The 27,984-nt window shown below is 47.4% G+C and overlaps 1 protein-coding gene across 5 annotated transcripts in view; it reads left to right on the forward strand.

Moving 5' to 3' along the window:
• Positions 1-27,984, forward strand: part of KIF21B (kinesin family member 21B) — a 76,683-nt gene that overhangs the window by 16,469 nt on the left and 32,230 nt on the right. For all 5 annotated transcript variants that reach the window (XM_021002973.2, XM_021002975.2, XM_021002974.2 and 2 more), the window contains 15 exons: positions 4,434-4,656; positions 4,967-5,149; positions 9,433-9,582; positions 10,030-10,164; positions 10,545-10,712; positions 11,002-11,117; positions 11,943-12,138; positions 13,688-13,877; positions 16,750-16,813; positions 16,930-17,151; positions 17,952-18,033; positions 18,619-18,739; positions 20,539-20,730; positions 22,631-22,830; positions 27,860-27,967. In XM_021002973.2, coding sequence (XP_020858632.1) covers positions 4,434-4,656; positions 4,967-5,149; positions 9,433-9,582; positions 10,030-10,164; positions 10,545-10,712; positions 11,002-11,117; positions 11,943-12,138; positions 13,688-13,877; positions 16,750-16,813; positions 16,930-17,151; positions 17,952-18,033; positions 18,619-18,739; positions 20,539-20,730; positions 22,631-22,830; positions 27,860-27,967 — 2,350 coding nt within the window. The remainder of the gene's footprint in view (positions 1-4,433; positions 4,657-4,966; positions 5,150-9,432; positions 9,583-10,029; positions 10,165-10,544; positions 10,713-11,001; positions 11,118-11,942; positions 12,139-13,687; positions 13,878-16,749; positions 16,814-16,929; positions 17,152-17,951; positions 18,034-18,618; positions 18,740-20,538; positions 20,731-22,630; positions 22,831-27,859; positions 27,968-27,984) is intronic.

A 27,984-nucleotide genomic window follows, 5' to 3' on the forward strand; every position in this document is an offset into this window, starting at 1 on the left:
GTAAAATGGAGATAATAATAGCACCACTTTCCAGGGTTGTTGTGAGATCAAGTGAAATAATACTTGCAAAGGATTTGCAGATGTTATCATTGTTGTTCAGTCATTTTTTGACCCTTCATGACCCCATTTGGGGTTTTCTTGGCAGACATACTGAGGTGGTTTGCCATTTCCTTCTCCAGTTCATTTTACAGATAAGGAAACCAAGGCAAACACAGTGAAGTGACTTGCCCAGGGTCACATTGATAAGTGTCTGAGGCTGGATTTGAGCTCATGAACATGAGTCTTCCTGATTCTAAGCCCCCTTACTCTATGTACTTCACCACCCAGCTGCCCCTGCAAATGTTAAAGTGGTACATAAATGCTCATTATTATGATGGGGAAATGGAGGCCCATTGTTCATTGACTTACCCAAAGTCACAATGCAAGAAGCATGTCTAGAATAAGGTTTGTCGTGGGATCTTAGCTCTGGAACCAGAAGAGAACTCAGAGGCCATCTGGTTCAACGCCCTCATTTTAAAGATGGGGAAACTGAGGCTCAGGGAAGTTAAGAGACTTGCCTAAGCTCACTCAGGTAGCACATGTCAGAGTGAGAATGGAGTCAGAGGACCTGGGAAAAAGCCAGCACTCCAACCTCAGTACTTCACTGCCTTCTTTTCCTTTCCTCTGATTTCTATGTAGATAGATAAAGCATCAACTAAGAGCTAAGAGTTGGGGATACCAGTACAAGCAAGCATGATTGGCCCTGCTGCCCTCAAAGAGCTTACCTTCTAATAGAGGAAGACTACATGTGAAATTGAGCTAGAAAGAGTTGTGAGGGGGTGGAAGTTGGCACTCAAAATCTAGGGCCCTGGGGAGAGAAGACAAAAACTGACCCATCAGAGCCCAACACCCCAAGGTCTGAGTCCAGGTTACCAGAGGGGAGGAGATAGAGTAGTGTGGGCATGGCATCCCCTCCCTTTAAATGACATTGCCTGATCTAGGCAATAAAGAATTAATTCTGTGTTGTTTGGCTCTCACCAGAATGGGGCGGGTGCAAGTCAAAGACACGTGAATTCTGTTCCTGGCTGGGAGTGGGGTGAGCAGTGTGAAAAGGGTACCCTGGAGATCATAGAGGGCCCCAAAGCTGTCTAAGCAGTTGCTGAGCATAGCTGGCCCTGACTTTCAAAGCCTCAAATAGCCCGATTCCTTTGTATTTTATCTTCTTCTTCTTGAACAGGTGGGCCTCTTGGGGGTGGTCAAAGTAAACTCAGCAGCTCATAACCAGAGTCAGAAAGGCTATGTGAATCCCCCAACCCCACCCGAGCAGGCCATCCTCAGGGACCCTGATTCGATTTCCTCCGATCATTAGAGCTGCCATTTGCTAGAAGTAATTAAATGGTATTTGAATTGGATCCAGAAAATCCCATCATTGGAAGGAAGAAAGCCTGGGAGGAAAGTGCATTTTTTGAACCTCTGGGGCTGCAGTCCATCCTCCTAAGGAGAGGTCAGAGTTACCCCTCCTCCCTGGGAAAAAGGATCTTCAGCCTTTGTGAGGCCATACCTCCTGTCTACTTTGTTAAAGTATTAGATGTATATTTTCTTTGGGAACCCCTAGGCCTTGTGACTCCAAGTCACAGTTTATCCTATTGTACCATACTTGCCCCTCTTCTGGGAATTCACTACCATCCATCTCCATTCCACCCTGCACTGACTGCCAGGGAGTGAGTCTTCAGGTCACAGATTGAGAGTCAGTCATCAGAGGGTTGGGTCCTAAGGCCCAGAGCAGTTAGGTGACTGGTCGGTCCAAAGTCACACAGGCATTAAGTTTCCAAGCTGTGACTTAAACTCAGGCCATAACATCACAGATCTAGAGCATGAAGGGATGGTAGAGGCAATCTAATTCAGCTTTCTCATTTTATTTGATTTTTCAATTAGTAGGCATGTATTTTCCCCCACCTCTTCATCATCCCACACCATTGGAAAAACAGAAAAACAAAAACTGAACCCTTGTGACAAATATGGAATGACAAGCAAAAAAATTCCTCCCACCTCACATTTTACAAATGAGGAAACTGAAGCCCAAGGGGGTTGAAATGACTTGTTCAAGATCATACAGATAGTAACATCAGAAGCAGAACCTGAACCCAGATCCTCTTACTCCTGAGCCCAAAAATGCTCTTTCCACTGTCCCACCCTGCCTCGTTCCTCTGACTCCAGATCTGTGGCTTTTTCAACTATAACATGCCCCACATGGAAAGGAGAGCTGGGCAGCCCCTTCCCCCCAGAGTCAAGATCGGCTTCTGTACTGGGAGCCTAGAGACTTTGGTTCCCGTCGCTTCCCTGCCTTTGACTCACTGTGTAACTGTGATTACCCTTGAATCACACATTTCTTGATTGAAGGAGCAGCCTGATGTAAGCTCCTTGGGTGCTGGGACTGCCGTGTCTTTGGAATTTGGACTGAATGGAATGGAATGAAATTGAATAATGGGTGATTAATGAAAGCCTTTTGCTCCTCTGTTGGAAGACCTGATTTCGTTCAAACTTCAGACTCAAATATTCAAATGAGTTTGCAACATCATCCTTGAGGTTCATCCTCCTTTTGCATCAACATCCTTGTGCTCCTTCTTGTAATGCAATGGCAGCCCTTCCACACCTTCCCACAATGTGCTTCTCACCTACATTCTCCCACAAGGTAGTGGGAAGGATTCAGGGGGTGGGGAGACACTCGATGACCTCAGGGCCTTCCTCTCTCACTCCTAATATTCCTAGGAGCCTTAAGGAGCCTGGCTGCTTATCAGTTATCCCTGGCTCTGGCCTTAGGACCAGGCTGTTTTCTTTGTTGATCATGCATTACTCTGATGACACTTTTCATTCACGGTTCCTCATTTGGTTTGTGAGGCAGCCTGCTCACACCCACCTGTCTCCCTATTGCCCTGAGCAATAATCAATTTGGATTCTTGTCTGTAGTGTTGAGTGACTCAACCACAGTGCGAGAACCCTGGTAGAATATTGGTTTTTAAAAGATGGTCCTTTGTTTCAGGGAGAAGTTGAAGTTGGGGGTCACTAGAGAAGCTCTGTAGTTTCCCGTTCCCATTCCCATTTCCTAAAAGGGAAGTGTCCTTTGGAGAAAAGTCCCTGTAATTCATACTGCTGTCTTCTCTTCATGTTTGTTCAGCTTACTTGTTGATAAGAATCATTTTATTCTTCCCAGTTGGGTGTGAATGGATCTGGAATAGCCAGGGTGGTGGTCTTGTTATTGTAACCACTAGGCACCCCCTTCCCTAATGTGGTTCCTGGTAAGCTCCTTTTCCTTCTGAGCCCAGCCCACCCCTCTTCACCTCCCGCCACCCCTCCACCATCCTACTCTACCCTGCAAGACTTTAGAACCACAAAGGTCCTGGGTCAGAGAGAAGAGAGCTGCTGGCTTGTCTTCCAGGCTCTGCTGGGCTCCTACTCTGGTCCCTCTCTCAGTCTTTTCATCTTGATAAATGTTGGCTTAGGATGAGGAAGCCTGACAGGCAGGTCATTGTGAGGGACCAGAGCAGGCAAAGCTGATGGGTGGCAGAGCCCAATTCGCCCCCCTCTCTGATTCATTTGGGAGGGAGGGGAGTGCTTCCTCTTACCCACCCCCAGATACCCTGGCAGGCACTCAGTTGCCATGGGGATCTTACCATGGTGCCAGCTGCTTTGGTGCCAGGGCAGGGGGAGGGAGTAGGACTTGGGAGGAGAAAGCCCTGTCCATGGCTCTCCCTGCTCATGCCAGATGGATGCTTGTTTCCCCATTCCATCCCCTTGCTTTAGGGCTCATGCTGCTAACCCCTTGGACTTGGGCCCAGCTTTGTATGTCTGACCTGTGGTCCTTTTTGGAGGACCCTGACCTTCCCTGGGACTCCTTGAACATTTTCTGGCTCATAGCACTATCCCTATCCTTGGCCCATCTCTCCTTCCAGAGATGGGGCTCTGTGATACCTGGCTGTCTCCCAGGGCTTGTGCCTCAAAAAGTCCCACCAGCTCCATGGACCTGGGCTGAGCCCTTCTGGGAAAGAAGGAACATTTGATGCCTGCAGGAAGTGAAATGCAGCTGAGAAGCTTGATAGACAGATAGATGCTAATGCCTCTTGGCCTTAATGGCTGTTCCTATCCTAGTACCGTAACCTACTAGAGACTGGAATTTCTTCCCTGCTTCCCTTCTTAGAGTGTTGGCCTTACTCAGTAGATTCCTCTCCTCTCCTTTCTTGAACCTATGAGATGAGGGACATGTTAGTTCTAAGAAAGTTTGGAGGGAAAAGGAACCCAAGGCATACTTCCTTATTTCCAGGTTAGAACCCTGACCAGGACTGATTCATTCTCTCTCTCTCTCTCTTCTCTCTCTCTCTCTCTCTCTCTCTCTCTCTCTCTCTCTCTCTCTCTCCCTCCCTCTCTCCCTCTCCCCCTTTCTCTCTCTCCCTGAGCAGGATCCGGCCCCAGCTATCCAAGGAGAAGATTGAGGGCTGTCACATCTGTACCTCAGTCACTCCTGGAGAGCCCCAGGTGCTGCTGGGGAAGGACAAGGCCTTCACCTATGACTTTGTCTTTGACCTGGATACCTGGCAAGAGCAAATCTACACAGCTTGTGTGGGCAAGCTCATCGAGGGCTGCTTTGAGGGCTACAATGCCACAGTGCTGGCCTACGGACAGGTAAGGGCTCCCTCCCTGCCCAAGTCAGCTCCTAGTTAGATGAGAGACACATAAGACAATGAATCTTGTTAACAAGTGCCTCGAAGTTATACGGGATTATGCCAGAGTGAAAGGAATTCTCTGGAGGGTGTGAAGTCAATTGAGAAAGTCTTTCTGGGAGAGATGAAGGTCTTCAAGGAGAGGGGAGCCATGGTGAACAGAGAAGAAGGGGCTGTGTGATAGTTGAGGCTGGGAAGGTATCCGAAATTCTCTCCACCAGCCCCGGTTCCTCCTGAAAACTCATTGTCTTGTCCCATCTCTCCCTTCACAGACAGGAGCTGGGAAGACGTACACCATGGGGACCGGTTTTGACATGAGTACCTCAGAGGAGGAGCATGGTATCATCCCGAGGGCTATAAGCCACCTCTTCAGAGGCATTGACGACCGCAAGAGACAGGCCCAGGAACAGGGAGTGCCTGGGCCGGAGTTCAAAGTCAGCGCACAGTTTCTGGAGGTATGGCCAGGGAAATGAAGAGAGGACATAGAGCTGGGTAGGGTCTGGCTCCCTTATTTTAGGAGGCGCTGTGGTCCAGTGGAAGGAACTCAGGGTTTGGAGTCCAAGTACCTTGGTTCAAATCCTGATCATTCTATGTATACCATGGGGGACTTTGGGTAAATCACTTGATGTCTCAGCCCTTCATTTGTAAGGTGGGGGTGAGGGGGAAGTGGGCCAAAATGGCCCGTAAATTCTAGCTCTAATTCTGTGATCCTGTCACCCTCCAGAGGACCGATAGGCCATGTTCTCTCAAGGCCTGAGCCTGGATACCTGCCTGGATTTCTGAGTGTGGGCCTGGCCTGCTCTGGCAAGGTGTCCTACCACATCTTTTGGGGGCTCAAGGATGGCCAACACCTGACTTTAATGGCTTGTGAGATGTATTTGGATGGCTGCAGTTCTTGTTGGGGGAGGGAAGATTGGTTCTCCCAGCTAGGACTGAGGGAAGAATGGGGATGGGGGTTGCCGGACACAGGCCAGCAAGCAGACCTGTTGCCTGGAGTCATTGACCCTGAGGAGCACTTTGCCTAGGCTCAGGATGAGCCTGGGAGGCCAGAAAGATGCTTTGGATCCAACGTCCTCGTCTTCTGTTCCCTCTGGGCCATAAACTTCCAATGAATGAGGGAACTAAAGCTAGTGCTAGTCTGGGTCAGAACTACCAGCCCAGGGGCTTTGCTCATCAGACCAGGAAGCTAAATCTTGGCAAATCTTAGACTGAGGAGTTGGGGGTTATGAGTTCGAGTCCTGACTCTCCCACGACACCTCTTTTTTTCTCCACTGAGCTTCCATTTGAGGTCTTTGAAGATACCTAGTATTTAAGATATAGGGGAATAGTGAAAGTGGGGAATTTGAATCACAGCCCAGATCTCCCAGAAGTCAAAAAAACAGATTATGTGATCTCGGTGGGTGAAAACCAACATCCCATCCTCTTCACAGAAGAGAGCAAGTCATTTAACCTCTCCAAGACTGTTTTCCTCATCTGTAAAATGGGCAACAGCAACACCTATACTGCCTACCTCATGGGGCTGTAGTGAAGAAAGCATAAAGCAATATTGAAACATCAGCTTTTAATATTATGAGCAAAAATCAATATTATGAGCAAAATCAATACCCTCTTCTTTCATGGGATGCCCTATGGTGCAGGGACTGACTCGGGCAGGCTCTACTTGAAAGGAGGGAATCCCGCTTATCACAGGAAGAATGCAGTCAGCTCCCAAGTGGCTGAAGGCCTGGGCTCCCCTTTTGTTGTCCCTTAGCTTTTGGCCACTTGGTTATTCTGCCTCAGTTTCCCTAGATCTGACTTCTATTGTCCCTTAGCTTTTTGGCCACTTGGTTATTCTGCCTCATTTTCCCTAGATCTGACTTCTATTGTCCCTTAGCTTTTTGGCCACTTGGTTATTCTGCCTCAGCTTCCCTAGATCTGACTTCTATTATCCCTTCACTTTTTGGCCCCTTGCTTATCTTCCTTCCTAGATCTAACATGGGGAATTCCCCAATTTTCTAGAACCAGACTTCTTTAATCTCCTGACAGCAGGTGCCCTTCCTGACCTTTTCCTGCCTAGATATTTTATTCTCTGTCCACCTCATCCTGGCCTGAAGAAGGCAGATTATTCCGGATAGGAAGCAATCCATCAGTTTCCTGGTGGAGATGGAATGTATGTATGGCACTGTTGAGTAATTCCCACAAGAAACCTCAGGACCCCCTGTAGTCCTCCCCAATCAGAAAGATTGGGATACCCTAGGGGGGCCTAGAAGGGTTGATCTAGGCTCATTTGCTGTTTTTACATAGATCGGTAGGGCCTTACACTAGTCGCTGAAACTTCTCTGGTCTCAGTTTCCTTATCTGTAAAAGTCCAGGAGGAAATTGGCTTACATCAGCCAGGTCAAATTCAAATAGAAACCGGGAGCAGTCAACCATAGATAAGAATCTCAGGGGGCCACATATTGATTTAGTAATGTCAATATTTCCATGTCCTATTATATTTTTATTTCTTTTGTTAAATATTTCCCCGCTACATTTTAGTCTGGTTCTGGCCTCCCTGGGGATGGTGCTGGGGCCCTGGAGTTGACACCTCTGGTTTAGATGATTGCCTGGGTCTCTTTGGACTCTGAGCCTGTGCTTCGCCCTGAATGGGAGAGAAAGGCTTAGGAGGCCCCCTTCTACTCCTCCCCCCCACCTGACCTTCTAGAAAGCCCCACCCACAGACACAGCTTCCCTCCTTCCCTCCCCACCAGAGACAGGGTTTGAACCCTGCAAACCCTCCCTCCAGCTCTGGCTCCGCTTGCATTTCAGTCTGAGAGAGGAACAGAAAGCTAGGGAAACCAGAGCAGGAAAACAACCCTGCCGCCTTTGGTCCTTCTCCCTGGGGGGCTGCTGGTTAATTGCTCTCTCCTGGGTCTGCTCCTGTCTCCTAGGTGTCCTTAGACAAGAGTGTGGCTGCTTTGCCCTTCAGGGACTTCAGGCTCCTTTTCAGATTCAGTGGGTTTGTCTTTTGTTTCTCCTCTCTTTGCTTTTCCTTCTCCAGCCCTGTTGCCAGGGAAATGTCCAGAGGGAGGGGAACCAGCAGCCACCTGGGAAGGCTGTGCCAAGGACAGAGCCACTGGTCGGGATGCTGCCGTTGGGGTGGAAAGGGTTACACGAGTCCAGTCTGTTTATAGGACAGACAGACTTGGGAGGATGGGGGCATTCGTGGCACCCAGATCCCAGTCAGTCCTTTCCTGTTCCTCTTCCCTTTCCTGCCTTGATATTTCCATCCCTTTGAGGAGCATCAAAGCCTCGGATGTCCAGGCTATCAGAGTTTCCAGAGGCAGGAACCCAGTGTCTGCAGCCCTCAGCTGTGTCCTTTCTCATTCTCCCTCTCCTCTAAGGCTCACCTGTCTGCCTTCTGGGCTCCTGGCTCCCACATCCTCGTTGGGGAATGTCCCTGCCCCTTAGCAGGTGGCACTTTCTCTGGTGGTGAATATAAAAAAGAGCTTACGGGGCAGCTAGGTGGCGCAATGGATAGAGCACCAGCCCTGAAGTCAGGATGACCTGAGTTCAAATCCAGCCTCAGATCAACCACTTGACATGTACTAGCTGTGTGACCCTGGGCAAGTCACTTAACCCCAATTGCCTAAAAGAAAAAAAAAGAGCTTACCCTGAGATTTAGGGAATCGTCCAAGCTGAGCTGAACTTCCCTAGAAAGCAGGACAATATAGGACCCCTACAAAGAAGCAGACACATACCCAGGAGGTCAGGCCAGTGGTCATCTCTTCAGCCTGTTGCCACACAAAGTAAACCCTGATTTCTCCTAGCTCTAATTTCCACTCCTATCCTCCAGTCGGGTCCATGTGAAGAAGGAGACAACATGTCCAAATGTGCTCAAAGTGTATCTGAGCTTTTACCCCAGAGATTGAAGGGATGGGTAGAGTGAATGCTAAATTTTTTAAAAATAAAATTTTATTGATATCTTTTGTTTTTATATCACCTCTGTTACTAAGTGTATCCCTCCTCTCTTCCCTTCCTCTAGAGCTGTCCCTTAAACCGAGAATAAAAAAAGAGGAGAACACGACCGCTCAGCAGAACTAGCATATAAAGTTTCATATAACGCCCCCACTGATAGTTACCCACCTCTACACAGAAGTGTATACGTTTTCTTGGGGCCCTAGCTTGGTCCTTATCATTCCCCAGCTTTCAGATTCGATTGTTTTATGATGGTTCTTTCCATTTACATCTTTATAGGCCTATATAGATACGTAGATATATATGTATATGTATATGTACATGTATATGTATATGTATGTATATGTATATGTATATGTATATGTATATGTATATGTATATGTATATGTATATGTATATGTATGTGTATATGTATATGTATTTATGTATGTATATGTATGTATGTATAGTTCTTCTGGTCCTACTTGCTTCACTTTGCATCAGTCTAAATAGGTCTTCCCATGACTGCCAAGTTCTTTTCCACATAATCAGCCCCACCTAGTGGTCTGCCATCTTGACTGGCTCAGTTTGAGTTGGACATCCCACCCTATTGTATAACCTAAAAGGGGCCTGTTTTAAGGCCTCTGGATTCTCAGCCCTTTGGTCCTTTTGGGACCCCTGCCTCAGTAGGGCCTTGAGACCCTACTAGATGAGTACACAGTTTTAGGAGAGAGAAAAGTCGGAGTGGGAGGGGTCATTGCATCTTCCATTGATCTATGTTGACCACTATTGCCTCCTCTTCCACTCTGACTCTTATGTCCAGCTTTACAACGAGGAGATTCTAGACCTGTTTGATAGCACGCGAGATCCTGACTCCCGCCACCGAAAATCCAACATCAAGATCCATGAAGACGCCAATGGAGGCATCTACACCACAGGCGTCACCTCCCGTCTCATCAGTTCCCAGGACGAGGTGGGAGTTTACTGAGGAGAGGCAGCTCAGTATCACAATGGAGAGAGCACTGGGTCTGTGTCAGAAAGACTTGAGTTCAGATCTAGCCCTGGATGCTTACTGGCTATGTTACCCTGGGCAAATCATTTACTCTGTCTGCCTCAGTTTCCTCATCTGTAAAATAGTACCTACTTCCCAGGCTGTGAGAACCCATTGAGATAATATTTGTAAAGTGTTCTGCAAACCTTGAAGCCCACATAAATGCTAGCTGTTTTTATTAGTTGCTAGAAGGGAGTGAGATACAAGGCATCAGTGCTCCTGGGGATGTCTGATTGGCATAAGAATATAAATACAGGGGGCATTATACAAAGCACCTCTGCTTGTGGACAGTTGTGCATCTGCTTTAGTGACATAGCTCCGTGGGAGGGCCCCCTACTGCCCTAGACAGCCTGTCCCCTCTCTCTGCAGCTGATCCAGTGTTTGAAGCAGGGGGCTCTGTCCCGGACCACAGCCAGCACACAGATGAATGTGCAGAGCTCCCGCTCTCATGCCATCTTCACCATCCACCTGTGCCAGATGCGTGTCTGTGCCCGGCCTGACCTGGTGAGCAGCCTCGGCAGAGGCAGAAGGAGTAGGCTGAGGGGACTAGCTGTGGGGAGAACCAGTCTGGTGCTTCTAAAAGTCCCAGGGAAAGCATACTGGATTTGGAGTCAGGAGACCTATCTGTGTGACCTTGGGCAAATCACTTAACTTTGCGGAGCTCCAGTTTCCTCCTTTGTAAAAGAGGTGGATGAAATGATCTCTGAGGCCTCTTATTACTCCAAATCTATGACCTTACAGCCTTATTGACCACATGCCCCACTTTGGTGTTTTGTCCTCTGTCCCTCTGGACTTGCTAAGTCCAGACATCCCAGGGAGCCTCGGCCCATGGTGCGTGGAGGTGGGGGGATTGGGGTTTTCAGCAATGCTCACTTTTCCCACAGGTAAATGGTGAGGTACCTGGCCTTCCCGATGGTGCTGCCCCCACCAACGAGTATGAGACGCTCACGGCCAAGTTTCATTTCGTCGATCTGGCAGGCTCCGAACGGCTGAAACGGACGGGGGCCACGGGCGAGAGGGCCAAAGAGGGCATCTCTATCAACTGTGGCCTGGTATGGAACCTCTTACCCCATCTAGCAAAGAGGCTCTTCCTTTCACCTAGAGCAGGATCTGAACCTTTAACTCCTTCCCTCACACCATGTTTCTGTCTGTGTTCCACTTCTCCTATGTCTATTTCTGTGTGGTCCTTTTCTCTGACTTTGACTTTAATAGAGTAATGATGCCTAGGCTGTCCCCCAGTCTTGGAGCTTGGGAGTAGCTGAGGACAGTGAAGATGGTGGAAATTCTAGGGGACATGGCTCCATGGGGACCTTGCTGAAGGCCAGGGTCTCTTTCTTGCAGCTGGCCTTGGGTAATGTGATCAGTGCCCTGGGAGACCAGAGTAAGAAGGTGGTACATGTGCCATACCGGGACTCCAAGCTCACCCGGCTCCTCCAGGACTCCCTCGGGGGTAACAGGTAACCAGAGCAATCACTTTTGGGGAGAGGGTTACTGTGCCCACTAACTGCCAGCTCCCATTCAGTACACCTGGTTGTATTGAGCATGATTTGATATGAAGAGCCCTAGGCTGGGAGTGAGAAAACCAGGATGTTCAATGATCTCGGACTAGTTATTTATTTTGACCAAGTATCAGTTTTCCCATGCATATTACCACCATCATCATCATCATTATTACCTATTAGTAATTATAGCTAACGTTGATATAGTGCTTTAAGATTTACAAAGCACTTTACATATATATCATCACATTTGGGCTTTACAACAACCCTGTGAGGTAGATGCTATTATCATTCCCATTTAACAGAACAGTAAACTGAAGCATCGCAAAATTCAATGACATGCCCAGGCTTATGCAGCTAGTACCTGTCTGAAGCAGGATTCAAACTCAATTCTTCCTGACACCAAGTCTTTGTTCTATTTCCCACACTGCTAAGCTGCCTCATTGTGTGTGTACAATGGAGAGAATAGATCCTTTCCCTTTTTTAGCTCATAGGGAGTTTGTAAAGCTAAAATAAGATGTTAAGACTGGAAATATAAGGTCTTACTATTATTTATTTACTAGACTAATTTCTGAAATGCAATGAGCTAAAACAGCTCTGACCCTATTAGCTAAGTAAATTGTAATCATATACTGTTGGAACAGAAATCTCAAGGTCATCTCATCTTGGAGTTTGGGCCAGGTGGCCCTAAGGGGGCATTGGGAGAGGACAGGACTTAGCTCCAATGTGATGTTTCTTTTGGGGGTGTCTGTCTCTGCCCCATCTCTTCTCCGTCCCTACCAGCCAGACAATTATGATTGCTTGTGTGAGCCCTTCGGACCGGGACTTTATGGAGACCCTGAACACCCTCAAGTATGCCAACCGGGCCCGCAACATCAAGAACAAGGTGGTTGTGAACCAAGATAAGACCAGCCAGCAGATCAGTGCCCTTCGGGCTGAGATTGCCCGCCTGCAAATGGAGTTGATGGAGTACAAGGCGGTGAGTGAGGGGGTGCTCTTTGCCTAGAGAGTAGAATGAGCCCATCTTCTCTAAACTGGGCCCTGAGCATTTAGCTTAGCAGTGCCCATAACTAGCTACTCAGGCTGTATCATCCTGCTGTCTGTGGTTCTGCTTTCATCCCAAGGAGTGGTCTGCTGGGGACCAGTTTCACCCTCTGACTTTTCAGCTTCCTCTTCACTTTTGATGAAACTTCATTCATCAAATATTTGTTGTATGCCTATTATGTGGAAGCAAGTTACAATGTTGGAGTAGGGCAGTACCCAAAGATTAACAACACATGGCCTCTGCCCCCCAGGAGCTTACAGTATGTAGGAGATATAAGATATGCAGGAAAGCCACCCCAGTCTATGTGACCAGTGTTCTGAGTACACCATGCCGTATGAGTCCAGAGGCCAGAGAGGCCCTTGGGGTTGGGGCAGGCCAGAAGGTTACATATAGAAGGCAGAATTAGAGTGGGTGTTAAAAGATGGGGGGGTGGGGCACACAACTAGGTGGCACAGGCCCTGAAGTCAGGAGGACCTAGTTCAAATAAGACCTCAGACCAGACACTAACTAACACCAAACACACTAGCTGTGTGACCCTGGGCAAATCACTTAACCCCAACTGCCAAAAAAAAAAAAGATGGGTCAGACTTTGATAGATGGAGATGCATGAGGGACAAAGGTAGGTCGGGGTTACCAGACATTTCATGAAGAGGGAATAGAATGGACACGTGAGATGGGGAGTCCAGTTTGACGGGGGTGTCAAGGGTTTGTAGAGGATTAATAGGAGATAAGGGCTGGAAAGGGAAAAGAGCCGGCTTCTAAGAAGCCTTGAATACCGGGATAAGGAATTTGGACTTTTTTTTTTTTTGGATAGGCTATAAGGAGCCATATTGTTCAGTCATTTCAATCAGCTGTGTCTGACTCTTTGTGACCCCATTTGGGGTTTTCTTAGCAAAGATGCTAGAGCAGTTTGCCATTTCCTTCTCCAGCTCATTTTACAGATGAGGCAAACAGGGTTAAGTAACTTGCCCGAATCACACAGTATGTAAGTGTCTGGGGCTGGATCTGAACTCAGGAAGATGAGTCTTCCTCACTCCAGGCCTGGCACTCTATGCACTATAGGTAGGCCCCTAATAAGAAGCCAAAGAAGGTATTTTTTTAAAAATTTTTTAAATTTTTTGTTGTTTTGAATTTGACAAACCTAAATATTTCTATGTTCAAAGAACATGTGTCTGTGTATGAAACCTCAAATCTCACTGTGTACAGCTGGGTTTTTTTCTTTTAAAAATATGTGCTAAATGTGGCATGTTAGTTCCCAAAGCTGCCCACTTGTCTCTGTTGACCTCTCAACTGCCTTCTGTCCTTTTCTGTGCAATTTTTCAGTTTTTAAAAAAGGGAAATAATATGGTTAGAACTAGATTTTAAGTAGGTTAATCTGACAGTGGTGGTCAAGGAGGCTGTTTAGGAAAAAAGAGCAGTAGTTCAAGTGAGAGTGATGAGCCAGATGCCGACCCCTTCCTATCCGCCCTCCTCCTCCTCCTAGGGTAAGCGAGTGATTGGGGAGGATGGCTCAGAGGGCTACAGTGACCTGTTCCGGGAGAATGCCATGCTGCAGAAAGAGAATGGCACCCTGAGAATGCGGGTGAAAGCCATGCAGGAAGCCATCGACGCCATCAACAACCGAGTCACCCACCTCATGAGCCAGGAGGCCAACCTGCTCCTCGCTAAGGCTGGTGAGTACAGGGGAAGTGGACTGAGCTGGAGGAGGAGGACACTGCTGCTGCCCACCCGTCCTCCCTAGCCACTGAGTATTTATTATCCTTCTACTTCTAGATGCACTTGTCTTCTGCCATGGGAGGATGTAAACAGAGACGCCTTCCCTTTTGGTCTTTGCATCCCCAGTACCTCCCCCTGTGCTCAGAACATGGTCGGTGCTTGTTGGCTCAATGGTTGGAGAGACTTTCCCGTTCCCAGTTGGCACTGTCTATCAGAAAGCACTTAGATCCCCTGTTCTTTCCTCTGTCTGCCCCTGCAGCAGCAGGTTCATCTGTCCTAAACAGTGAAAACATTCCTGGTCACCACCCTTGGTGACAAAATTCTAATGCCCATTGCCTAGCCCTTGGAAGACTCTGAGAACCTCCGACTTCCCATAGTCTGGCTCCAGCTTACCATTCAGGCTTATTTCATATGCTTCTTCTTTATACATTCTCTCTTCCAACCAAATCTCCTTTCTTTCCCCCAATCTCAACACCCCATCTTCTGCCATAGAACCTTCTTTTCACATGTTCTCCCCCATGCTTGAGGTACATTCCCCTCACCTCCCCCTTTCTCCTTCCCTAGGATTCAAGAATCAGCTTGTGTCAACTCCTATGAGATCCCCTTAATTCTTAACATTCTTTCTGGGCTCAAATTGTGTGTGTGTGTGTGTGTGTGTGTGTGTGTGTGTGTACACATATACACACATATATGTGTATGTATTGTGTATATGTGTATATACACATGCAAAACACATGCTTTATACATTATATACATGTAATTGTATATATAATTTTGTATGTTATATATAATTTGAGCAGGGAGAGAATATGTGTATATATACATATACCACCTTATGTATATATGACTTTGTTGTTGGTTTTTTATCCCCAGCATGTAGCACGATGCCTGATGTATCCTTACTAGGTTGTTCAATGGATTGGATAGGAACGTAGGTGCCTGTGCACCATGTGTTTAGCCACCCAGACCAGACCTACAACATAAGGCAGGCAAAGCGCTGAGGAGCGAGAGACCTTGGGCTCCAGTCCCATTTCTCTTCCCAATCAGCTGTACAACCTTGGACAAGTCACTCAGCTATTCAGTGTTTGTGTCTTCATTTTGTAAAATGGAGATACTGACTTCCATCCCACGGGTCTCACTGGGTTGTTCTGAGAATCAAACAAGATAATGTTTGTTAAAGTGCTTTATAAAGTTCCAGACGGCATTGACATGACTACCTGGGTCCCACTGGGTCCCATTGGATGAGATGACTTAAGCTTGGCACTGTTTCTTAGAGGCAGAAGGCTCTCAGAGGATGCCTGTGGCCGTCATCCGCCCATACCTGGGCAGGAATCCCTTCTCTAGAATCCCCGATAAGTGGTCATCCAGGCTTTGCTTGCAGACCTCTAATGAGGGGAGCCCCCACCTCGTCAGGCAGCCCAGTCCACTCTGGGACAGCGCTTATTCTTAAGAAGTTTTCCCTCCCTGTGTCACTGCGCAACCTCTGCCCACTGTCCCTTGTTCTGGCCCCCTCTCCCTGCCCTCCCTCAGGTCCAAGTAGAACAAATCCAGGCCCCTTCCCATTTAGCAGCCTTTCACGTCCTTGGGGACAGTGATCACATTCCTCTTCAGTCTTTTCTTCCTTCGGGCTAAACAGAGTTACAAAGGATCAGGTTTGGAAGAGACCTCAGAGGCCACTGAGTCTAAGTTATCTACACCTGAGAAAGGATCTCCTTTACCATATACCCCTGACAGCTGGACAGCCAGTGTTTGTGCAAGTGCTCCTCCAACGGTCTGGCCTTCAGCGGAGTCATCATTCTGATTAGACAAAGGGCAGTGCCAATCTTAGATCTACTGCGACTGGGGAAGAATACAGTGGTGACTTTCCTCATAATCAAGCCTGGACTTGCTGGGATTTTTTTGTTTTGTTTTGTTTTTTCCTTTCTTTCTGTCTCCAGTGCCTAGCAGCGCCTGGCATCCAGTAGGTGCTTGATAAATGCTTGTTGACTTGTTGATGACCTGATTCTTACTGATTAGCTTCATCCAGAAAAGTCTATTTATTTCCTCCTCTGGACCATACTTTCTTTCATTTCTGGTCGCTGTTACTGTGTGAGCAGCAATGCCTTTCCCCCTCCTCGGACAGCTTGGCAATCACAACTTTCTGGGTGTGAGTAGCTTTAGGCATGGAAACCTAAGGCCCTCAGGTATATGCTAGGCCTACATTTACCAGCCTTTAAGAAGGGGGGAGGCAAGCACTCACTTACAGCAAAACAAATTATTAGTTCTTCTTTAGATATAAGTAAATAAGTTGTATATCACCAAATAGAACAAAGAATGGAAAGGAAAAAAACCATCTAAGGTATATCAAGTTGCTTCTTAACTTTTAATGATCCCATCCATAGATTCCTTTGGGCATTTCACTACTTCATGACCCTATTTCAATATTTTCTCTGCTAACAACAGCTGTGGTCCCAGTGGTTAAGTCCCATGTTCTTTGTGGCTTTCAGGGAACCATTTCACCTCATCCGATTCTTTGAGATTCACCTCGTCTTATTCTTTGTTTCTAGGAGCAGCTGGCATATGGCAGCTGAAGGCTTTCCTCTCTCCTACAGCAACCTTCCCTTCTGCTTCTTTCCCTGTTTCTATAGTAGAGGCATATAATGTCACTATATCTGCCCTAGTTGAGTCTTGGCCCACTTAGCCCATCTCTGGATGAATTGCCAAAATTTGCCTTTTCTCTTAGGCGCCACAACGTATGTTAAATAACAGTGACCTATCGCACAGTGTTATTGTTGCTGGGATTGTTACCATTATCATGAGACAGATATCTCTTTTTTTGTTCCCCACCAGGAGATGGCAATGAGGCCATTGGTACTTTAATCCAGAACTATATCCGAGAGATTGAAGAACTTCGGTGAGCACCAGGGATGGGGAAGACCCAGGGTGGCTGGTCTGGGACTCTGGCAGTGGTAGGGCTAGGAGACAACACTTCTGGATGACCTCATTTCTCCACCCTCTCTTCCACTTCAGAACAAAGCTTCTAGAGAGTGAAGCAATGAACGAGTCTCTCCGCCGCACACTCTCACGGACCTCAGGGCGGCCCTCCTACTCCATGAGTGGTTCCCAAGCCCAGGGAAGTTTGCTGAGCAGCCCATCAATTTCCATGGAAACAGAGGCCTCAGAGGTGATTCGCAAGGCCAAGCAAGACCTGGAACGGCTAAAGAAAAAGGAGACCAGGCAACGGAGAAAAAGGTGAAAGAGAGAAGCCCCCATACACTATCTGACAATATCATTGGTGGGAGGTGAGGGGTAGGTGGAAGATGGGGATGGGGTCAGTTCCCTCATAGGGGTGGGACTTCCTCCTCTTGAGACATCCACCCCTTCTGGGATCAGGGTCTAAGGAGAGAGAGACTAGTAGAAGCTAGTTACCAAGCTCCATCTCTGTACCACCCCAGGCCAACTCCCTAGTGACATCATGCACAGTGGCACCAGAAATCTCTTTCCAGTGGCCTGCTATCTTGGGTAGTTAGTCAACCACTTGTGGGCAAAGGTTGCCTCACCTTGTCTCATGATCTTTGGCGTGGAGGAAAACAGAGAATAATTAAAGTCTATTTTGGGCTATTTGGGTTAAAGTTTAAAAGCCAGCACAGCTGGGAAGTAGAGGAGATTGCTGGCTCACCTCACCACCATGTCCCCTACTCTTTAGGGTGACGTCATCCCATCTCCCAACCTCAGGTGGGGATGTTTTCCTTTTCATTCCCCACCTCCTTTCTTCACTCTGACCCCACCCCACCCCCAGCGCAGAAGCGTGGAGTGACAGACACAGTGCTGTACCTGGAGCTAGAAAGAACTGGGTTCAAATCTCATCTCCAGTATTAGACTAGTTATGTTACTATGGGCGAGTTATTTAATATCTCTAGTTTCACTCTCCTCAGCTATAACGGGGAGATTGGATGAAATGGCCTCTGGGACCCCTTCTAGCTCTTAACCTAGGATTCTGTGAGGCTGACTCTACTAACCTGACCCTACCCTCATCTTCCTCCTGTGGACAGCCCAGAGAAGGAGGCATTTAAAAAGAGGGCAAAGTTACATCAAGAGAATGGAGAAGAGACAGATGAGAACGAGGCTGAGGAGGTAAGGGCCAGTCCCTTCCCATGTACACTTTGACTTGTGACCCTGCCTAGGATTCACCGAGGCATCAGCCTCGTTAAGAAGGGGTGGAGGAAGGCCATCGATGAAAGTGCCCACAATATTCCCCTGCCCCACTCAGAGCCAAATAACTCTCCGCTCCTTGAGTTAGACTCACTGTTACCTCCAGTGATGGGCTGGTTCGTTACCAGGTTGATGTATTTGCCCCCTACCCCAATCTCACCCCCAAAGAAGGGACTTCATATGTGCATAAAGGGCCCATGCGCCATGGAGACAGCTGCGGTTTTTTAGGACAGGGAGGGGTCACAGGGTTCCAGTTGCAGTGCTGTGTGTCCACCCTTTCCACCTTATTTCCCTACTGACTGCCCTCCATGTACGTATGTATGCATGTGTTTATGTATGCATGCATGTATGTAGACACACATGAACATACTCCCATCCCTCGATCCTGGGACTGCTCCCTTCATGGTCTGGCCCCATGGGAACTCACCCCACCTTTGTGGGGGGTTTCCTGACCCTCGGGAGGAACAAACAGCTGGGGAGGGCCCCATCATGGTGCTCGATGCCCAGGAGGAAGAGGAGGATCGGGATGAAAGTGGTTGTGAGGAAGAGGAAGGCCGGGAAGATGAAGATGAAGATTCGGGCAGTGAGGAGAGCCTCGTGGACTCAGATTCAGATCCTGAGGAGAAGGGTGAGTTGACCCTTCAGGGCTAGACATAGGAAGGACTGTGGGAAGAATGAAGAGATTATAGATTTAGAACTGCAAGGGCCTTCAGAGGCCACTGGTGCTTGGACATGGCAAGAGGGGAAGCTCAGCCTTCCAATTCCTGAAAGTGAAGGCTGAAAACCCCTCATGCTACCCTGGAGTCTTCCTTTCTCTCAAGAGGAAATGAGGTAGAGAGCCATACCTGGCCTTGCAGGTGAGGACCATGATCAGCCAGTCGGTAAGCATTTATTAAGCACCTACTATGTGCCTGGTTGGGGAGAGGGTGTCCCTACATTATGATGGGCTTTGAATGCCAAACAGGATTTTGTATTTGATCCTGAAGGCGCTAGGAAGACACTGGAGTTTATTGAGAGAGGGGGTGACATGGTCAAACCTACATTTTAGAAACATAGTTTTGGTGGCTGAGTAGAGGATAGCCTGAAGTGGGGAGAAACTTGTGGTGGCTAGACCCATCAGCACGATCATAGATCATAGATTTGGAGGTGAAAGGGACCTTCTAAGGTACAGCCCCCTCATTTTACCGATGAGGCAACTGAATCTGAGAGAGAGGAAGTTACTTGCCCAGGGACCCCCAACTAGTGTCAGACACAGGATTTGAACTCGGGTCTTCCTGACTCCAGGTCTAGCACTCTATCTACTATTCCCCCAGCTGTCTCAAAGGTAGATGTCAGGAGTAGGATTTAAACCTATTGCTTCCATGACTAGACCTAAATGAAGTTTCACAGGTGACCTTATGCAATGTTAAGTTAGTATAAGGAAAGCTAGACCCCAGGATCATCTTCATGGCAGAGGTGGGGGAGTAGCTGGCAAAGGGAGAAGGGGGATGGGGATATGGCCAGTTAGGACAATTTGGTAGAAACTTACTGAGTTAAATGTAATTACTTTGCTCAACCCAGAGCAAAGGTCAAGGCCATCAACCTAGGGATAGGATTTGTTTTTTATTTCTTTTTGATACAAAAACCACTTCCCAGCAAACACCCACTGTCCCACCCCACACACCCCTATGTGAATTCCTGGGAGTTCTTGCCTAGTCCTAAAGACAGTGGTGAGGAAGAGGAAATTTGTCTAATAGATTGACTTCTCTTCACACAAATCGCTGCTCCCCAACCCCAGACAGAGCATCTGTTCTGGGTCTCCTTTACCTCAGAGAACCCTTCAGGTTCAAGGCTAAAAATTAATGATTACAGTAGAGGAGTGTCCAGTCTACTTCCTGTAGAATGAGTCCTCCCAGACTCATTCTCAGCATCCAGCCTCCCTGACATCCCTGGAAGATGGCGACCCAGCGCTGGACTCATTGGTTATGGAGTATGGTTAGAACAGAGTCTTAACTTCAGGCCCTAGGAAAAGGCATGAGCCCAGTTCCTAAGGCCCACATCTGCCCTGTTAGATTAGAGAGGAGTTCTACAGTACAGCACTCATTTGAATTAACTTATTTCCATCAAGATCTCACTTATTCAGCATTCATTGCTGACCCTAGGAAGGGTTGTACATTTCTAATAATAATAGCTAGCATTTATATAGCACTTTTAGGATTTATAAAGCTTTTTGCAAATATCTCATTTCATCCTCACACCAACTCTGGGAGGTAGGTGCTACTATTATTCTCATTTTACAGATGAAGAAACTGAGATGGACGGGAAATATCTGAGGCCAGAGTTGAGCTCAGGTTTTCCTGAGTCCCACAGCCAATCAGCTGCCCTCTTCTCTTCTGTCTCTCCCCTCCCCTCCCCATACCCCCATACCCCCACATCCTCCACCTACAGAGGTGAACTTCCAAGCCGACCTGGCAGACTTGACCTGTGAGATTGAGATCAAGCAGAAGCTGATTGATGAACTGGAGAACAGCCAGCGCCGACTGCAGACACTGAAGCATCAGTACGAGGAGAAGTTGATCCTTTTGCAGAACAAAATCCGGGACACGCAGCTTGAGCGGGACCGGGTGCTCCAGAACCTCAGTGCGTACACAGATGAGCATGCGCACACCTTCACATGTACACACACATCGCACACTTACATACATGCACACATATGCACACCATATACATACTTAAACAATATGCATAAACACTTATACATACATCCACAGTATACATATATAACATTCTTGTGCACAAATACACACATACACATACACAAGCTCACACTTTATAGTGTGCTTGTACACATACACACACTTGTACACAAAAACACTTACACACTTACATATATACATACTTAAACTCACATACAACACCCCCCATACATAAATACAATACACACACGCACACGCACCCACACACACACATACCCCTGTACGCTGTCACCCACCTGCGCACACCCTGGTCCTTTCCCTGAAGGAGTGTCAGTCTAGTTACCAGTCTGTATGCACCTCAACGCTCAGGAGCTATAGCCAGTGCCCCTGGACTTGGCCCGTTCTTCTGGATGGAGCCCACCTAATACTACTCCACCCTTGCCTCTATTTCCTGGTCTTCTCACATGTACCCAGCTAGCTAGCCAGAATCTGAGCATGCTAGGGACTCGGCAACATATTCTCCTCATGCCAGCACATGTTTAGAACGATGCCTGGCACATAGTAGACACTGGTCAGTATTTATTGATTATTGATTAGCTGATTGATCTGCAGCCTGCAAACCTGCCCAGCCCTGGAACTTCTATTCCATATCAGTGGGGATTTCTCTTCAGATTCCCAGATCCCATGCACCCTCCTTCGATTCATTCTCTTTGCCTTCATTAGATTATTCTCCAGCTCCCTCTTGCTCATTTCTGGTCCTCCCAATTCCCGTTCTCTTCTTGCAGCCCTCCCTTTCACACTGTAGCCTCCTCCCTCCAGCACACACACACACACACACACACACACACACACACACACATCCCCCACTTATTTGCCACATGAAGGTGCATTTTAGCCATCACTAACACCTCAGGTTAGGGAGCTCATAGCTAATGACTGGGGAGTGGGGGCTCCCCCAGGATGTTCCTTCCCCCTTTTCTTCATATCCCAAACGGAGCTCTGTGAAGGAAAGGGAGGGAAGATAAACACTTAGTTTGTACCAGGCACTGAGTGCCTTACAAACACTGTTTCATTTGATCCTCACAACAACCTGCAAGGAAAGTGCTGTTGTTACCCCATTTTATGTTGAAGAAACTGAGGCAAATGGACATTAAGTGACTTGCCCAGGGTCACATGGCTAATCAATGTCTGAGAACGGATTTGAACTTGGGCCTTTCTGACTCTAGGTCTAACAAGGCTCTATCCACACTGCCACCAAGCTGCTGGAGTCAAAGGGTACCTTACTATCTGTCTAGTCCAATTTGAGAAAAGCATCTACTAAGTGCCAGGCACCGTCCTAAACATGTGCTGGCATGAGGAGAATACATTGAATAGTCCCTGGAATGCTCAGATTCCGGGTAGCTGGCTCCATGTGAGAGGACCAGGAAATAGGGATGAGGGTGGAGTAGTATTAGGTGGGCTCTGTCAAGAATGGGCCAAGTCCACAGGCACTGATCATAGCTTCTGAGGGTTGAGGTACATATAGATTGGTAACTACACTAAAACTCGAGAGCAGAGACCAGGGTGTGGGCAGGTGGGCAGCAGGGTATAGAGTATGTGCATGTGTGTACATAGGTGTGTACATGCATATATGTGTGTGTATATGTGTGCATGTGCATATCTGTGTGTGTGTACACATGTGTATGTAGGGGGGTGAAGTGATTGACTTCAGCCGGTTCACACAGCAAGTTAATAACAGCACAGAGCCACGAGTCTGTCGCGCCTCCATTTCACCACCCCACCTTTGTCCCGAGCCCCTGGCTCTAGTTCTGATGCCTCAGCCCCTGCACCTTTTTCCGTCCCAGGCACCATGGAGTGCTACACAGAGGAGAAGGCTAACAAGATCAAGGCAGACTACGAGAAGCGTCTACGGGAGATGAATCGCGACCTTCAGAAGTTGCAGGCAGCCCAGAAGGAGCACGCCCGGCTGCTCAAGAACCAGTCCCGTTATGAGAGGGAGCTGAAGAAGCTTCAGGCTGAGGTGGCGGAGATGAAGAAGGCCAAGGTAATGAGAGGATACAGGGAACAGGGTGGGAGGCGCCCCAAGTGGGAGCTAGGAAGAGCGCAGGGAGTGTGTTTTCCTGCTGGTTTACATTTCACCAGAATATCATTGCCTATTCATGTAATGCCCCCCAAATTTCTGGCCTTTCTCTTTGGTTCCTGCTGTGGGAGGCTGGACTGGGCTGGGTTGGTGCAGTCTGGAGCAGCACCTGCTGAGGCTCTGGGGCCGGTGGAGCCAGCTGTTGGAGCCAAACAATCCCGGGATGCCTGTGGCCGAGGTTGTTACTCCTTGGCTCTTGCTGTGATGAGAGGCTTCTTCTCTGAAGAAGACTTGGCCTCACTTTCAAAGTGCTCTGGTCTCTGGTGTGCTGTGCTGGCTCTTGCCCTCTTTCTGACTTGGCCCATGCCTTCTACCTGGTCTTTAGCCTCTAACTCGTCTGTACTTTCCATCTCCTACTTGTTTATCTTTGACTGTTGACCCTTCTCCCTACCTGCCCTACTCAGCCCCCATTTTGAGACTGGGTCTCCTGAGCTCAAGTAGGCTGGAAATAGTGACCACTCATGGCTTCAAACCCTCTCCTGATGGTCATAGGAGCTTTGCTCTTCTCTGATTCTGACCTGGGCCAGTTTGCCCTCCTTTCTGAGCCTCGCTGTGGCTCAGCATCCTGGTGTGGGAACTTGGTAAGGACATCCAGTTGGCCTAGCCCACTGCAGCTGAGAACTCCTGAGCCCAAGCAGTCCACCAACCTCAGCCTCCCTGGTCCTTCTATTGCTCCTCTGCCCTATCTTGCCTCAGCGTCTTCTCTCTCAGGGCATGACATCTGCTCCAGCAAACAATGGGGGTCTTTGAATTAGCAGCAGTTCTCTTTCTCAGTGATCCTCAGACCAACCCTTGAGAACACATCTGCATATGCCTAATGAATGGGGACAGCCTTCCCTCAGATACTTGGATCTCTCCTTTGCAACTGATGACATCATGATTGATAATATTAATGACTTTGTCCAGGACATAATCAAACTATATGGGTGTTGTGTACAGGCAGGTATATTCAGTGCACCACTTAGTTTCTCTCTGGTGGCCAGCCTGGAATGGATAATGATGCAGTTTTCCATCAGGGCCTAAGATACTAGGGATGAGTTCTCCTGGTTCAAGCAGCTAGCCACTTCTGAGATACACAGCAACTTTACCACCTTGTCAAAGCAGGTCACCTGAAAGAACTAATGGAATGAGCCTGAAAGAAGCCAGGCAGATGCCTCCACAGTGGAGACTTCTGGCCACCTGACACGACTCTCCTCCCTCCTGTCATGGTGTGGTGGATGATCTCTGAGCCTAACTTACAGATATGGAAATAGGTGTCAGTGACAGGGAACACTGTATTCTAGACAGCAAGGAAAGTCTTCAATAGTTTGGTCTAATAAGCACTGCTCTTGCAAGAGTTCCTTGCTTTCAATTCATCAGCCAATATTTTTAAATGTATTTTTATTTATTTCACTATATATTTCCAATTATATTTTTTAAAAAATTTAACACTCATTTTTTAAAATTTTGAGTTTCAAATTCTTTCCCTCCATCTCTCCCCTTGCCCACCCTTCGAGAAGGCAAGCAACATATCAGTTATACATGTGAACTCATACAAAACACATTTCCATATTAGCCATGTTGCAAAAGAAAATGCAAACAAAATAAAACAATAAAAATAAAGAGAGTAAAAAAAGTATGCTTCCATTTGCATTCAGAGTTCATCTGTTCTGTCTCTGGACGTAGACAGCAATTTTTTATCATGGACCTTTGGAATTGTCGTGAGGCATTGTCTTGGTCTTTCATAGTTGATTATCTTTACAATATTATTATTATCACGTACAGTGTTTTCCTGTGTTTCACTTCATGTCAGTTCATATAGATCTTCCCAGGTTTTTCTGAAACTATCCTGCTCATCATTTCTTATAGCACAATAGTATTCCATCACATTCATATACCACAACTTGTTCATCCATTCCCCAATTTATGGGCATCCCCTCCATTTCTAATCCTTTGCCACCTCAAAAAAAAAAGTTGCTATAAATATATTTGTACAAATAGGTCCTTTTCCCTTTTCTTTGATACCTTTGGGTTACAAACCTGCTAGTAGTATTGCTGGGTCCAACAGCTGATATTTATGAAGGGCCTACTGTGTGTCAGGCACTGTCACAGTTCTTGCCATCAAGGAGCTTACATTCTCCCACCTACACTTGTGCAAGCTCTATTAAGAGTAGCACCTGGACATCCCCATGGCAACCTGATCAGTGAATTCACTGCCTCTGGTAGTTATGAGTAGCTCCAAGGAATTGGCAAGCTTTATGGACAAGGAGTTCACAAAAATCTATGGATTGGATAGACCCTTTTGGAGGTGAAGCCTGATGAGGTTTGAGCGGGTGTTAGAGCTATAAGCCTGTGTGAAGCACCTGGGGAGATCCATTACCCCAAGATATCACCTAAAGCAGAGAAAGAAATGGTTCTCCCATGCCCCAAGTCAGAAGCCAGGTCAGAGTCCTTGAAGGTCAAGAAGGCAGTGTCGAAAGGTACATAGTCACAAAAAGTAGAAAATCTAAACATCTCCCATCTTCCAATGACCCAAGACACTTTGGCTTTGATCACAGCCCATATGTCCTTGGAATAGTGCCTATAGAAGAAACTAGCTTGATCAGTCTGCTGTTATCATTACCCTTGACCACTGAGCCTTCCATGAAGAAGACTGAGGACAGCAATGCCCTGGTATTCATCATAGATGTCAGAGTCAACTAAATCATCAAGCAAGCAGTATGACATCAGTGTGGCCAAAGTCAACACACTCATCTGTCATAGAGTGAGGGCCAATGTCTGTCTATGATGCCCCAGACCAGGATGCTTTGGATGTTGGCAACAAAAAAAAAACCATATCCAACTTGCCTGTTCCACATACAATGAAGTTTGCCTATATATGTACATGCATTTGAGAGAGAGAGAGAACCCAACCTAAGACTCTCCAAATACTCCAAGGATTTTCTTGTCCCAGTAGAGGGAGCCTGTGACAAGGAAGAGGTGCTCCTGCTGATCACAGCAATGCCACGAGCAGTTCTTCCATCTTGCCTGGACCCCACACTCTTAGGGATCTTGGCTGATGGCTTATGACCCAGCCATCTTTTAGATCTAGCATCTGGACCCTCTCCAGCAGCCTCACCACCTTCCAAGCTGTGTGCCTGCCATTTGGGAAACCCACAGACGGTGCAAAGAACACTCCTAAGAAGGCCAAAAAGCAAGGCAATGGGCAGCCTGTTTCCTCAGAACAGTCTTGGCTATTGCACAGAGTACCTTATTTTTATGTAAAACAGGAGCTCCAAAAGTCATTTAAAATTTTCAAACAAAGCCAAGCGTACTTCTCCCTATCAGTCCTTCACTCTGGTGCCCAGCTGCTCTTGAGACCATAGTCACTCAGTTTGGGGACCTGAGCTTGAGGTCCTGAGAAAATATTTTTGTTTCAACCTAAATTGGAGTTTAATCACCCATCCGTACTGGCCAGATGTCCCCAGAAGTCTGCTTAGAAAGGACGGTGTGTTGTGGTTGTATATCAGTTTTAGGGTACTTTTCCAAATCCCTATGACAAACCAGTGCCCTCCTTACTCATCATGGAGCTATCACGACAGCTGATCAGCATAAGATGGTCCACCAAATTGGCCCTATGTGTGGCCTACAACTGAGTAAGAATTCAAAGGAGAGATGAGTTGAAAACTGCCTTTGGCATGCAATATCTGGCCTCTTGGACTCTGTAGTCATTTTTGTTCAGGCTCTGCAACATGACAACCGCATTTCAGCAAGCTGTTAATGATGCACCTGGAGACCTTTCTGCTTGAAGCTGGAGAAATGTGTGCTTGATAAGAAAGTGCAATCCTTCAGATCTGCATTCAGAGCCATTCATACCTTGGGCTGGGCAAAGGAAGCCTCTGTTGCATGGTGCTCAAGGTTAGAGAGTACTAATAGGACTTGAGGACCTTCAGAAAAAAAAAAGAATCAACTTAGAGCTATCCAGGGAGCAAAAATGATTAGGGAGAAGTTAAAAAGTTAAGAGATGGCTTGCTTCTTCCCCTCAGTCCCTATTCTGCTACATCCCAGGGAGCTTATCCCAAACCCACTTCCTTAGCATCAGCTTTGCCGTGTCCAGGTGCCTTCTTCACCCCCCCCACTAATGAATTAAGGGTATATTTCCTGCTACTTTCCCATCTGGTTATGGCTCCATCGTATCCTCCAAAGGGAATTTTGTGTAGTGTCACAAGGTAGGGGTAGGGTAGGGGTCACAGTTTAGCACTTAGTGGGATATACATACTTCTATCATTGGTTAATAGAAGGCTTTCTCCCCAATCATAAGGCTCTTGAAGAAGAGCTGGAGTCCGGTAATCCAGTCAACCTTCAAACCAACAAGTTGGCTTCATTCTTACTCTGACTTGAGTTAGTCACTTGATGGCTACAATTCAGGCCGGGCCACTGAGGCATTCCATAACAGGACAGAACTAGGAGCAGTGTGTGTAAGCTGCAAAGTGAAAGATTTGGGTTCATTTAAAGAAAGAACTTCCTAAAAATCAAAGCTGTCTGAAAGCATAATGGGCTGCTTCAGGAGGTGTGATGAGTTCCCTATCACTGGAGGTCTTCAAGACACTTGCAAATCTGCCAGGATGTAATAGAGAGGATCCCTGCTTGAGTATGGGTTATATCAAGTGACCTTGGAGCTTTCTTACAACCCTAGATTCCATGTCTGTGGATACTAGTGGTCTAGCAGCTTTCTGCACCTTTGTGCCTTCTTTTCCCAAGCCAAGTGTCTAGATGACCATGTTGTTTGGGAACAGTAGTTCTTGGTCATCACTTTGCCTCATGACCCCTCTGTGTCTCTTTCTCCCCTCCCTCCATTCAAATGGTACCTGATGGTCCATGAAGGATGTATCCATCTCTTCTCAGGCAGCCCATCTGTGGGTCTCTCTTTCTCCGTTAGACCAAGTCTTCATGCTAATGCTCTATCACTCTATAGGTGGCCTTGATGAAGCAAATGAGGGAGGAGCAGCAGCGGAGGCGGCTGGTAGAAACCAAGAGGAACCGGGAAATAGCACAGCTCAAGAAAGAGCAACGGCGGCAGGAGGTGAGGGGATCTCATTT

Source organism: Phascolarctos cinereus, unplaced genomic scaffold (assembly GCF_003287225.1).
Source record: "Phascolarctos cinereus isolate Bilbo 61053 unplaced genomic scaffold, phaCin_HiC Scaffold_5;HRSCAF=322, whole genome shotgun sequence".
Lineage (NCBI taxonomy): Eukaryota > Metazoa > Chordata > Mammalia > Diprotodontia > Phascolarctidae > Phascolarctos > Phascolarctos cinereus.